Source organism: Emydura macquarii, unplaced genomic scaffold (genome assembly GCF_026122565.2).
Source record: "Emydura macquarii macquarii isolate MOO-44397 ecotype Brisbane River unplaced genomic scaffold, CSIRO-AGI_Emac_v2 contig_2676, whole genome shotgun sequence".
In the NCBI taxonomy this organism is placed as follows: domain Eukaryota; kingdom Metazoa; phylum Chordata; order Testudines; family Chelidae; genus Emydura; species Emydura macquarii.
In genome coordinates, this window is record NW_027132813.1 from 21,852,665 (window position 1) to 21,867,479 (window position 14,815).

At 39.1% G+C, this 14,815-nt stretch overlaps 1 protein-coding gene across 7 annotated transcripts in view; it reads left to right on the plus strand.

Annotated features, from left to right (window-relative positions):
• The window catches only part of EML4 (EMAP like 4), a 229,080-nt gene that overhangs the window by 130,636 nt on the left and 83,629 nt on the right, over window positions 1–14,815 (plus strand). For 6 of the 7 annotated variants that reach the window (XM_067565040.1, XM_067565038.1, XM_067565039.1 and 3 more), the window contains exon 3: window positions 10,524–10,653. In XM_067565040.1, the coding sequence (XP_067421141.1) occupies window positions 10,524–10,653 (130 nt within the window). Of the gene's footprint in view, window positions 1–10,523; window positions 10,654–11,283; window positions 11,447–14,815 lie in introns of all 7 variants that reach the window. The other variant, XM_067565043.1, reaches the window with a different exon arrangement.

Sequence of the window (14,815 nt, forward strand, 5' to 3'; positions counted from 1 at the left end):
TCAGGATCCTTCAGTATGGTTTCTCCGTGCTGGATATCTCTTTGGACTGAACTAATTTTGTTTTACCTTTCTTATCCCACTATTTTTTCTTGACTAGTATCTGAATCAGCTGTGGATGAAAGCTAGGACCTTTACTAATATCCTGGTATTTGTGATATTTTTCTTGTCTGTACTTTTCATCACATGCTTATTGTTATATTGCAGCCTTTCAGTGGAAACCTTCCCTGTAAGTGAATAGATTTCTACAGACATAGCACAGGGGCATCAGTAAGTGAATTAATTCAGTAGGGACTGTTTTGTCTGTCTAGTGTTCTCTCAAGGGCAGTCAGATCCTCAGGGTGGGTGGTGAGAGGTGGCAGTTGAGATGTACGGTAATCATTTTTTGTTTCTGCAGTTCTTCCTATCTTATGATTGGATTAAGTCACAGGGTGAGTTTTTAATAGTCATCCTAGGAAGGTGTAAGGATCAGGGAATACAGTGTGAGAAAAGTATCTCCAGGCGGCGAGTACAAGGATATCAGCACTTGTCTGTTAGTGGGCAACTGACAAAGCAGAAGAAAGATATTTCTGCCTCTGTATCTTCCACCAAGAAGCTCTCACAGATACAGGAAATAATTTCAAAATGAAAATGAAAGTTTTTTATAATGCCTCACTGTCTCTAAACAAAGTATGCACAAGAGGTAGGAAAGGCTAGTACATTCAAGGAAGGTATTAAATATTCTTGAAGTTACTCTAGTTCAGAGAAGAATTAATGGTGCTGTCCTAGCCACTGCCCATACACAAGCATCTCGCTAGGTTGACATACAGATGTTCACTTCTGAGATAATCTTAATGATTATGTTTTATAGGAGTTTATTCGTAGCTGCCATTTACGCTGATGAGGTCTATGTATTTAGATAACCCTTTTCCTAGCCTCATGTGTTGAGCTACTGAGCAAGGGCATGGGTGTTCAGTAATCATAGGGATTTTTGTTTTTGGGGGGTGGGGTATAGCAGCTTCGACAGTTCTGTAAGTGCCATCTCTTTCGTGGGAAGTTCTTTCCTTTTGACAGCCTTGAGGTGTTGGTACCAGATGCCTCTACTTGATTACAGCAGTTGACACTTATAATATGTGCCAAAAAAGATTACCTGAACACTGGAGGAAAAGGAATAGTCTGGTATTTATGGCTGCCAGCATGACAGATTGTATCACAGTTGGTGCCTGGGATGCTCTTGGGATGTCAAAATGTATGTAACATGAAACTGCAGTTTGGAGGCGCACCGTGTGTGAAGACAAGTCCGTGACACACAATGGCACTTGTAAAGCAGCTCAGGCTAATCATGCTAACGAAGCCCAGGATGCATGTGCTTCTTCTCCCATGAAATTGCTATACAGTTAAAAGTATATATAATGTTTCTTCTCCTAGAGAAATGACATAGTATGCCTTCTTCTTAACTAGAGGCAAGCACACTTTGAATCTCCAGAAGGAGCATGATGCAAAATACAGGAGACTGCAAGAACTGACATTTATGTCAACTGGCTCCTATACAAACTGAGTAAATGAAGACAAATAGATCGACACAGAGGGGCTGGTTGTCAGAAGATGGAAATGTCTCATGTGAGAGTGCAGGCCAGCGTTAGAAAAGGCCTATATTACACTTTTCATGGAGGTGTGCAGGACAAGCCAGTGGCACTTTCTGTGATGATGCAGATTTTTTTCTGTAGTGGATTTTCTGTGATAGGAGTCTGAAGAGTTCTTGCTTGTTTTTGTATGTAATAGTGTGTACATATTTTCCCCCTCCCCCAATAGACAGCAAATCTGAAACAAAATCCTATTTCATCACAGTAATTTGAGCAGAAGTTTTAAGATGTGTTTTTCATCTGATCTTAACATTTGTTTCGTTTCAATAAATATTTTTTTTCATTTTAATGTTAATAAAAAATGCTGACTTTAAGTGCAAATAATAATCTTTGTGTATAAAACTGAAGATACCCTTGCACTTGAATTTTTAATCATGCTTAACATGTTAATTAACACAATTGTAAATTCTCGTGTAGACGCTAGAGAACATGATTTACAATTGCTGGATTAATAGGTGTTCAATCACAACTAAAAATTCAAGGATAGACCTACTCTGATGGTTGGAAGTTGCTGTTAGCCATGAATTTCCATGGAAGGGAGAACATGGGGAGGGCATCATTTAAACAATCCTAGTGTTGTATCTGCCTTATCAAGGCCAGCTCCTGCAAGCTTGCACGTATATCACTTTACTCATGGGAGTAATCCTGCTGAAACCAGTGGGCTGTATGCTCATATTACATACATTTTGACACCCTTGAAGTCTTAATGTCTTTCCCATGCACCAGTTATGCCATCTGCTCTTTTTATGTTAAGATTCTTCTCCATTACTTTTTCATTTTTCTGTTCTCTTCTCTCTTTTCTTCCTCCAATTTTCCATCTCCTTGAACACCTCTTTCCTCTCTTACTTTGCTCATACTTGTAATTATTTTGGGCTCTCTTCTTTCCCTTTATGTTCTTTTGAAGACTCTGGGTACTAATGAACAATTAACCAAGCTCCCTCCAGAAGAGCTTATTTTTAAATCGCATATGAACATCAGTTATGTAATTATCAGAAACATTATTTAGGCTAATAGTAAAGGTGGGTTACCTCTGTGTGTGTGTGTGTGCTGTTAAATGAGAAAAAAAGAGAAAAACTTAGTTTCCGAATATATAAACATGAAGTAGTCTGGATGTCTGCAAACTTTTATTCCCACTGGTGAGTGAAGGTCATGATAAACCAATTATCATCCTTTTGGGGGAGGTAACAGGCCTGCAATTCTAAAATCCTGAGACATACAGTTGGAAATAAAAGCTATCGCTTTATCACAAGACACACATTTTCAAAAGTTACTACTGTCACTTCAATATCATTTGCCTGCATTTTTCACCAATTTAGCTAATAAAAGTTATTTCCTTTTTTCTGATTGTGTGGCTGTGGGAGAATGGGACGGAAACAGATTTCAGATTTACGGTGGTCGTCTTTGGCTAATCTTGCTTATCTTTCATTCACACACTTGTATACTTGACAGATTTTAATGAAAGGTCTCTTTTGAACTCAGCAGATATTATTCTATTCAAATTATTAGAATAGAGATGGAATCCATTATCCATGAAAGACATTTTTACTACTTTGATCTCACAGTTTGGCTTTAATCCTGGTCACCACACACTGGATCTCATTTTACATTCAGCTTGCATCCGGCTCTTGTTCCGAGCCAAAAGATAAAGCTGGGTGCTATTCAGTCTGAAAAATTTCAGACTGTTTATGTTAGTAATTGACATATGATGTGATATTGGCAGACATGCGCAATTTGGATGCTGAAAACTTCATTGTTTTAGCCTATTGAATTCCATCATGAATTTGTGTTTTCACTGCAACTTCATTATAACACTCTCCTTTGAAGTTAAGCCTGTTTTGGCTGCTGTGAAAGGATATTTTTACAGAGGGAGACAGAAAGATTCTAAGGGTATTAATGCAATTTGGAGCCTTATGATGAGTATAGATATCCACTAGCCAAAGTCCATCATTGAAACTCTATGGCTGTGGACCAGTGGATTCGCTCCATTGGAGCTCTGCATCCTCTGATCCCCAGGGAGAGCCAATTCATATTCCATTTATTCAGGGTCTGCAGAGAGGTTCGCCCCCATGTGTTTTGTTTTAAAATGTAAATCTATTTCAATTTTTTTAGATTAGATTAGATTTTTTTAATTATTTGGGATCTTTATTAAAAAAAAAAAAATCTTAAGGCTTTTTAATTCAGCTATAAAAAATGAATGGAAGTCCCACTAATGAATGTACATGTAGAGGGGACTGAAATATTTTTGTAACATTGTGCAAAACTACTTGGAAATTGTGGGGTTTTAACATTTTGTTGCAGATTGAAAACTCACACATTTATCCACAAGAAATTCTAAGGTACACTTTTCTTTACTAAGGAAAGGCTAATTTTCCAGAGAAGATGCCTTCATTCTGGAAGCAAACTGAAATTCAGATTTTTGATTCAAAAGGAGCAATTTACAATGAGCAAAATTTGGAAGTTACAAACTTAGATGAAATTATATTATACAAGCTCTTTTACTGCAACCTGTGCAGCAGCAACACAATTTCCCCAGGAACTTAATATTTTAAATGTTACTTGAAATGTGTCCAAATATTTCTTACATCACTTCTCCTGAATTCCTTATTTCAGTGAAGCTAGTTTACAAACAATAGCTTTTCCAGTTTTACTAAAATCAGTATTTAAATTGATTTAATTAAACTAGTGCACACCCCTGTCTGGATGAACTTAAATCTTAAGTCAGTATGTGTTCTCTGAATCACCCTAGCACATTTGTGATCATTAAAATAATAATAAAAGAAGACCTTTCATTTAAAAATAAGTCACCACCACAATTTACTGTACAGAGGAGAATCAACCCTTTTACCAGTGCCAATATTGTATGGGCCAAAGCACATTGTAGCTGGAAAGAGCAGGATATAATTGATCTTAGATTTTATTCATGGCTTAAGTTTTATTATTCAATGTGAGAGGCTGAGACACTTTTTCTTAGTATAGACAGTTCCTTGTAGATGTAATGTCATGAACCCAGTATTCCCATTAATGTTCTCTTCCTGTGGAAGAGAAGGTGGTACATGTTTGACATCTGATTATGTACCTATATCAGATCTGAAGTACTGTTTCTGTATGCACTTAGCACACAGTTTGTCCACTGAATCTTTTGTGCCTGTCAGGGAATTCAGAGTTGTTACACTTATGTCCTCCCATTCCCATTTCTGCATAATTGCCTCAATGGCAGCCTGAGAGGTATTAATCTATTACCATGTACAGAGAGACAGAGAAGGGTCACCTACAGTTCAAGAGCAAATCAGAAGCCTTGGCATATTGTACCTCCTTGGAGAAGATGATTTACAGTTTTACGCAAACTACTTCTCTAGCTCATATTGGTTTTATGACTTTGCTGGTATCTATGTTATGGAAACTAATGAAAACGTGTTTAGGGTATTTTTAAAATATGTTGAATTTTAAAATTAGACTCTTTATTTAAAAAATGAAAACATGCCCACAAAAATAGCCTCTAGAGTGTGGCTAGCTGGGAAGAATTGTGCTTATTTGATTTGCTGGGGGTAAGGGACTGGGGGAGGGAGAAAGGAAAAAGGAAAATCAAAATGATTTATATATCCTAGAGTGTTTCAGAGCCAATGTCTTTCCTCATCTTCCACATTCTTTCCCTCTACTTCTACTCTGCCCAGGGGTTTATTTTTTTCCTGACTGCTTCCTTTGCTCTCTTGACCTGTCTGTCATCTTTCAGTAGTGCACATTTGGAGCAGCCTGCCAATCGATGTTCACCAACCCCCTAACTCCCAATCAAATATTTATGAAATCACACATTTTCTTGACAACTTAATATATTGCACACAAAAAAGTTAAAATAACATGACTAAGGTTACAAAGTCAAACACTCAAAAATTAAGAAATGCAATAATTAAGGTTACTTATGCATATGCATTATAATTAGCATTGGAAGGATTCAGTTTCTACTGGTAAATGTCAATTTCACCATACACAGACAACCTTTGAAAAAATACCTACATTGATGATACCTACATTGAGGATAGAATTTACAGATAAGCAAAGTAAGAAGAAAGCTGCTTGAGAACTTAATTTGGATATAAGGATATAAATATCCTTTGTATATTTTGACATGTGATGTCGACAATTTGTGTTTTAATGGTTATAAAGCTTTAACTTCTTGAATCTCAGTGTCTCCTGTCATTAAACAATTATACTGACCCCCTCATTGTATGACCCACCCATCATTTTCCACAACTGAAAATTTAAATTGATAAAAATAGAAAAAATGCTTAAAAATAAACATCGATATTATCCATTGAAATTATTAAAAAAAATATGTTCTGCCAAGTCTAATTATAATGCAGTCTTTAATCTTGTTTCATATGGCTTAAAACTGGCAATGTTAGACATCCAAGGTTGGCGATGATGCAGAGCAAATGGCAGAGATACCACTGGGATATGATTATGTGGGACATTGATTGACCAGTCCATAGTCTGAAGTCTGTTTCTGCAGTCACAAATAGGATTGTGCCTTAGTCCTGATTTTTGGAGAAAGTAGATGCATCTGCCGTGTGATGTGTGGCTGCAATTCAAGGGGACCATATTTTCCATGCAAATGAAAAGCCTGTTGGGTTCTTCGGTTGAGTCCTTGATGAGTTCATTATTCAGGACTTTAGCGTCCTTCCACCTTGCTTGTCATTAATGTTCAGGTGGAAAACCTTGAGTCTTCAAGCTCTTGTGCTGCAAGCGGAAAAGGTTTTCTGGATTTGAATCAGAATGTTGGTGTATTACTTAGATCTTCTTGCACTGGGAGACCCTTGTTCCCTTTAATTTAATAGAGCTTCCGAAGAATTCACTTGTTGCGACAAATTTGGTGTTCTGGGTTGTGTGTCAGTACAGGAAGCAATGGTTGTGGTGTTGATTTTACTGTGGCCATAATAATCTGCATGACAGTGTTGTGATCACGTAATTAGAGATGGTCTATTCACATACTATTGTTTCCACAAGATCCCTGCCTCATTCAGACCACAGGGTGGACCTGCTTTGGAGATGAATCAGGCAGGGTCAGTGGAAATTAAAAAGTCTATAGTGAATGAGACTGTGAATTGCAGGAAAAGAAAGTAGGGTGTCATGGCTCAGGCAGTTCAATGCTGCCCTGGAGCATTGGATTCTATCCTTACCTCTGCCACTGAGTTCCTATGCGATACTAGGCAAGTAATTTAAACCAAACTTTGAACAGCTGGTCACTAATTATGTGTTTCTCATTTTCTGTGACAAAACTACAAAACCTAGGATCAGGTCCACTCACAACTCCAATCTCTTTGAATAATGAAACTGTCGAAGCAGTCCCCAGCTTTTGCTATTTGGATTCTATACTCACCAATTTCTTCAACTCTCACATGAAGGTTCTTCACCTGATTGGCATCAGTCGTTTATGATGAATATGGACTCAACATTATCTCAGCACGACAACTAATTTCAGGATCTATTCGAGCAATATTCTCTCTGTTCTGTTGCCCAATTGTGAAATATGGACATTATGCCATTCAGATAGGGTAAAGTTGGAGGCTTTCCAACAAAATGCTAATGTCGTATATTGGGCATAAAGTGGAGTGGTTCCATTTGTAACTCAGAAGTTTACGGTCGCTCTGGTTTACGCTCCCAAACTACTGAGGCCATTGTCCACAGCCATCGTCTTACATTTTTCGAACATGTTGCCAGAATGCCGCATGACGTTTCGATGAATGCTATGTTGCGGGCGGTTTGTAAAATCCAGATAAACTTCTGTCAACCAAGCGGTGGATGAGATCCAGAGGCAGACCCCCTATTACAAGGGTGCATAAAGTCTGTTAGAACATTGGACTTTCAGCCTGTCAAGCCTTGCAGCCACATAGGAATGGACCAAATAGCGAACAATCTCTGCGGCTGACTATTCAGCTAAGCGTTGAAGAAGAGAAAAAACTTGAGACCCTGGAGTCTGATCTGCAGATGTGTTGAGCACTCACAGCTGCAACTGAAGTCTATGTGTGTTCTAATCACATCTCACATGTGCTATATATATAGCGCTGCATGCTCTGAAATATCAGGTCTGATGTGTCTTTTATTGGGTGCCCAAAATTAGTAGATACATTTGCTCTTAATCTCCCTGTGCTTTAGTTCCTCTTCTGTAAATGGGCATAATACCTCTTCATTTAACTAGGTGCTGTGAAAATAAATTCATTGATATTTGTGAAATATTCCAATAGGATAATTCTTAGCACCATAGAAAAGCCCATGAAGAAATTTTGAATGTTGTCTTCAGAGCAGTGTTTCAATAGTGTGCAGTAAGTAAGTCTTAGGGCCACAGGTTAATTGAGCACTGTACATATTATGCACTGAAGGACGTAGGGATCCTGTGGAAAAAATAGTGTGTGATCGTATAATTAAAGACTGTATCATAATGCATATGCACAGAGGGTCTGAATTAAGGTTTTACAGGCAACTTAATTCTGGCATTTTCTAACTTCCTAATGGGTCACTTGTAATGTTTGACTTTAAAAAAAAATTTTTTGACAGGTTTTGTGAGTGTAAATTCCATCATGTGTCTTCATATTGATGCCTATGTAGTTCATCAGAAGGGTTGGAACCTTTAGATCTGCCTTACAGATATCTGCTATTTGAACTCATGGAACAACTGATGGCAATAGTAAATTGCAACCCACTGCCAGTGGACTAGCACTAGATGGGGATAAGATGCTTTTTCCAGAGTGTTACATAAATACTTGCTGACAATAGAAGAATGGTGAGACTCAGGAATCTTGTGTTCCATCCTGGCCTTTAGGGGAAGTGTGCTCTAGTGGGCACAGAATCTTTTGCTCATTTCTCCCAAGCTTAATCCCTTCCACACTATTCCTGTCCTGTGTTTTCCCCAGACCTTATTCCTTGTTCCATCCTTGCCAATCACCCACTCCAATCCACGGGCTTCTCATCCCAGTCTCCTTGGCTAGCCAACTCTAATGTCCCCTATGGACTTCCTGAATCAGCCCTGGTCTGCCTCCTCAACAATCCCAGTCTTTCGCCACTCCTACTTCCAGTCTCCTTGCCCTGCCATTCCCAATTTCTCCTCTACAATCCCTCTGCTCTTTGTCCCTCTCTCTTTGCCAATCCAGCCCCAGTTTTCCCCTCCCAACTGCTATTCCAATCTATCTCTTTTTTGCATAGCCTTGCCCCCAGCTTCCAGTCACACCAACGGTCCTCATCTCCACTGACTTCCAGTGTTTGGCCCTGGCTCCTCATTTATTCGCCGTGACCAAGTCCCTGCCCCAAAGCATGGGAGTGCTAGAACATCTCAAGTAAAGTTCGTCAACGTTTTATAGGATGGATAAAACAATGTCTGTAACTTTGTTCTTGGAGATGGTTGAGCCATTTTGGCCCATATTTTCCAAAATAATTCAGCCTGAGCAAGACACCCAGCACAGAAAATTATAGCCCGAACAATTAAAGTTTGGCAAAGTTATAAGCAACTGAAAATAGGGTCTAATAACGGGAAGTGTTGGGCTACTTTAATAAATAATACTACCAGCCTTGCCCATTATAAGGACCTCAACGCAATTTCAGTGTATTATGCCATTCTATTTATAATGGCCTGGGTCTTCATGTCTTGTGGTTGCTACAGCTCACTTACAATACAGCCCTGTGTGTGCTGATGGCACTATGAAACAACAGTGATCTTTTGGCCAAAATACTCTTCCCAGGCCACAGCCTGAGTAATTCAGTTGTATGCTTGGTGGAAGTCAAGCCTCTTCAAGCTAAAATAGCTGTTTGGCCCTGGAACCCCACTCTGGGACAAGATGATTTGTGTAGCAATAAATACCGTGGTCTGCACCAGCCTTGGGCTTCTTACCTTACATTGTGTTCAAAAGGCACAGGAAGCCCCAACAGAAATGTGTTGTGCAGCCCTTGCATATCCTCCCGAAATCCTGCCCTCCCGTTGCACATCATTTCACTACAAGAAGACCATCTGTACTGTCATAGGCAGGAGAAGGATTTTTCCTTTAAATGTACATTTATTTGCATATAGTATCTTAGATCTTTACTTAATGGGAATGGTTTGAAATACATTGTATTTCAGCAATGACATGCTATTTTTCTGCTTCCTTCACACATACTATTACAACACACTTTATGAAAGAATGATAATGATATGAGAGCCTGTCAGGTGAGCTTCTGGGGAATGTGGTGATCTAAATGGCTCATCTCTTTGAGTTACAGAATGCTGCTGCACAAGGAATTTGTATTCCTGTTGCAGTCACAACTCAGCTAATCCTGTGGCAAGAAAAGTTTATGATGATGCTGTGCCAGAGCATTGTATTATAACTTACCATTTGACAGTAACATACCATTTTAATTACTCCAGTTTGCAATTAAAACTGCCCCTTTAATGTTTCCATTTTTAAATTATACAAAAGAATCCCCCTACATATAAAACATCCATTGAAGTGCTGTTTCATTAGCCAGATGTGTATGTGAACATTTTTTTGTTTAATGTTTTCATGTCGGTTAAACTTTATTCGTAGCTTAAACAAATTGTTCAACTATCAAAACATAATATTTCTTTGCAAAAACCTGGTGTTTATTGGTTTGGGATGTCTGTCCATTCATCCATCTATCCATCCACCTACCCACCCACGTGGGGATGTTCATACAATACACATTGCATATGCATTGTTCTTGTTCCTATGGTCTTCTCTTAAAGTTTTAAATGATTTCGGAGAGCAATTTTTGGATTAATACACACACAAGTCCTTTGTCTTGAATGCCAGCAACAATACTGTATGAAAGCCAACCCCATCTGTGATGGTTCTTAATTTGAATATCACATGGATGCTTTGAAAGCTATTATAAAATCTCTTCTCCTCAAATTCCTTCTAGGTCAACCAGGCCTCCGAGAAGCTATCTCTATGTCCTGTATAACCAATGGAAGTGCAGGAAGCAGAAAAACAAGCCATAGTTCCTCTGTATCAGTTGCCAGAAAAGAAACCCTCTCATCTGCTGCTAAAAGGTACTCGCTTCTAAAAAGTTAAATTATACAAAACCACAATAAGGATGCCCCTGTCTGGGTTAATTTTGAAGTTTTCTGAAATATACCATTTAAAGAATAGGACTTAGACTCATAGCATACCATTAGAATTCATTATAGCTGGATATATAGAAAGGGGATCACAAATGGAGGTCATTTTGGTTTTCAGTGTACAGCACATGAAATAAATTCTCACTGAAAGAGAAAAAAAAACCCATATTTTCAGTAAAGATTTTTGTTCCAAAATTGAAATGAGCCATTCACTGGACAGACATTCATGGTTTTTAGAGTGCATCTGAATTTTTATCTTTTCAAGGAAATAAAAAAAACAAATCTGACATCATGGTCTTGAATGAAAATAGCAGATGACAAAGTGAAAATTCTGAAATGAGTTAGGGGAACTTTAGAATTTAAATTTTCATTTCTCTTTTATTTACAATATCCCAAAACAAAGTGTGGTCATCTGTTCTGCATAACTTTATACAGTGCATTTCAAACTTAAGAGATTTCTTATTGCAGGATTTTACAAAACTTGAAAAAATAACATAGCGTGAATTTGCATTTTACTTAATATCTAATATATATTTAATTGATTTGTTTTTTTTCATACAGTGGTTTCAGGAGCCGGCAAAGTGCTTTTTATTTATTATTTTCTTCTGGGACTTTTAACCAGTCATTTTTCAGCATCTCAAGGGAGTGGTTTGTTTCTGCTCCTGTTTGTTGGAGAGAATGAAAGAAAAAGCTGCCACAGATACAGCTATGGAACACAGCACACGTAAATGTTTTACCATCTGTTAAATTATATTTGAAAAGCTCTCAGTCTCTGTAGAGTACTGTGCTGACTTCAGTGGATGATTTATCATTAAGTGTGGATTCAAATACTGTGCTATACAATTAGGGATGAAGTATATTTTAGGAATTAAAGATTTGTATGTAAACCTAGGTCACTTACCTATTTTCTGTCTTTTATTAGTAAAACAATTAAACCGGGAGAGTGATGCAGAAAATGTTTAAGGCTCTTTAGAGTACAGAAAGCAGAATTAATTTACTCTCTCCTATTTTCAGTTATTTAGTGTCTTATTTTTTGAATGTCCGATTTCCCCTATTCTACAGTGAATTAGAGACTGAGTGTTGTACATCTCTACCTATCAGGAAGCCAGGAATTGTAAAAGAGACAGTCACTTGGCAAAGTATATATGAGCTAGCACTTCCTCATTAATCTTGTCCTGGAAGTATGGAGCCTGTGAGTCTACCCTCTCTTTCATACTTCCTTCCCAGCTCTTCCCTCCCACCCCCTTCTCAAAACAAAAAAAAGAGAAGAAGAGGGAAGAGATTAGCTATGTCAACATAACTTTTAGGTGGAGACCAAGGCTAAGAAAAATGGATGGACGAATAGCTGGCCAGAAGAAAGGAAAAGAGAGTTTGAAAAGAATCAGAGAGAGAGCGTGAGAGAGAATGTCAAATTGAAGATCCTTTGGGAGAAAGAATCAATCCTGCGTCTCCTCCCTCTTAATCTTTCTCTAACCCAGCCCCAGGAGTTCCAAGATTTCTTGCTATTGTAGCAGGTGAAAGTCCCAATATAAGGCCCGCCTTTTGTACTGCCACTCCAGTCCATGAATAGAGGCAGCTTTTGCTGTTCCTTTGCCTCCCTTTTCCCTTGGGCTTAATATGACAGTTCCAGGATTGTTGAGTCATCTTCTTTCCTGCCCCCCCTCCCCCCCCTCCCCCCCGGCCTGCACTGAGAGGGAGACTTACTTGTGCTTAACTGAATGTCATCTCTATGACACACCAGCCTGTTAGCCACCCAAACAATCTCTTCTGGGCTATGCCAGCCCTTATTCTCCTTTGCAGGTTAACAATAGGTGTACACCAGTTCCCAGCCTCTTTGAAGTGTTCCCCTGTAGTATGCAGCCCCTTATTCACTGAACACTCACAGAAATACTAGGTCTGCTGTTCCCAAGGGAACAATGTACACACCAACTTGGATGATTCAACTCAGGATCAGCTCTTTGTATAATACCACAGCCCTGAGATATATTTATAGTGAAAATAACAAGTTTGTTATCAGTTTCAAGAGACAGTGAGTAAGGATAATGGAAACAAAAGGGTTACATATAAAACAAAAGCATACCATGCTTTCTAGAGACTAAACAGACTAACCTCCTGTCAAGTCTTATCTCATCCAGAGTCTTTTGCAGCTTCTTCCACTGAGGTAGACAGAGATCTTATTTTCATTAATGTAAATACACTGTCCACTTACTTCCTAGGTGCCGGATAAAGGGATGTCATTTTGTCTTCTACTTATAACCCCAGATTAATTATCTGTACTCTGAGCCAGGATAACTCCATGGCTTATTTTTCTGTGTTTTTGCTATCCTGTTGATTTCACATCCCTCTGTTGACTTTGTATGCAGATGTGTAGCGATTGTGCTAGCTTACAATGCTTAATTTACATGCCAACAGAGAAGCAGGTGAATTAGCATCTTTGTCTAATAATAAAAGTGTTAATTTTGCTTTAATACAGGCTTTAAAACATGTTTTCGCATACAGACATAAGTCCTTACACAGTATCTGTACATTCTTTTCATGATGATATTAGTGACCAGCATGACCCTGGCTTTCATTTATGACCTCAGATGACATTCTTTGGTGAACCAGAAAACACATACCAGGATCAAAATATTCTTGTAAATGCCTTGCTAATGGACATTGAGGGGTTTTGGGGACACACATAGGTTATGCAGCTTTCAGTTTTCTCTGGAGGAGTGTGTTCCTTTCCCCATCTTCCTATGCTGACTAGGAATGGGAGTTCTGTCTACCCTTCTCCCTCTCTCTGGGGCCTGCCTATGTCAGGCTTAGCTACTCAGGTATCCCTACTCTTCTCGCAGCCTATGGAAGCTTTTAGATATCAGCTACTGCTGTGTGCTGCCTTAAGTGCCTCCTGCAGCTTTGCCACTATGTGGCTTTTAGGTGTGCCGATCTGCCAACTGGATCCATGGGCTGCTGAACTTTTGAACTATAAGACAGGAACAGACTTGGTGGCAGCCATTTCCTTCATGTAGACTAAATGTTTCGGGAAGACCTGGATAAGGCTACATAGGAACATTCTGATATATGGAGGAATGCTTTGCCTCAATGCCACCAACCTTCAATTCCCTCCTAGGAGACATCTTCTTTGTTCCTTATAAGATTTTTGCGTTGCTCGGGCCCCTCTACCTACAGAGTGGGACAACAACCCCCTCTTCTTTAAGGCTTATTTTAGCAACCCAAAACCAAAAATCCACCTTCCAGTCACCTACCCAGTCCTCTGCTCAATAATCTAAGCAGGCCCTCATGATCCCTTTCCGTCTTCCAGCATTGCATTCCATTTTGAGATTCTTTGTCCATGAGAAAAGGCTTGCCCCTCCCTCAGATATCTGTGCAAGGGAGGTGATAGATGAAGGCTATGCCCAGAGTGAGGATTTCCTAAACCACAACACAGACTAGAGGTGAGCTCCAAATAGACTCCTCGGTCAGAGATGATCAGAGTCTGTAAGAGAATGGGGCCATTGTTGAAATACTTCCATTATTTTTGTCCTGATGTGAATGGTGAGGCCAGGGTCATGACTGTCAGGACAGGGGTGTCACCAGAAGCTCTGTACAATCACCGAGGCGGAATTTGGACACGTACTACTTCACCAAGACTTCAGATGATCTGGATAAAGCTTCCATGGGCTCTGTGACACAGCTGGTCCAGATTGGAGATAGGAAACCAGGTTGCTGTGGGATCATACATGTGTTATCAGTTGGGGAGAAAGCCCATCTATAGCCTTTTAAGATATTATTTTATGTGGGTATGATCCTAGATACACAAACTAGGAAGGCTTTCATGTATCCATACAAGCTGTCTGTCTTCTCTCTCTAGTTTTACTTCCACAAATGCTATTCATCTCAGCCTGTCTTAGTATCAGAAATTTCTTAGACTACTTGGCTGCCTGTATAGACTTGGATCCCTGGAGTATAACTTAATCAGAATTTCTTCTGGTGATGTAGAGCATCTCCATTTCCTGGATGATTTGCTCCCTGTTTCATCACTGGTACAGCCATATCCTTCAGAGTCTAAGGTTGACTCACTCCAACAGCTCAGGCCTGTATAATTGCAACA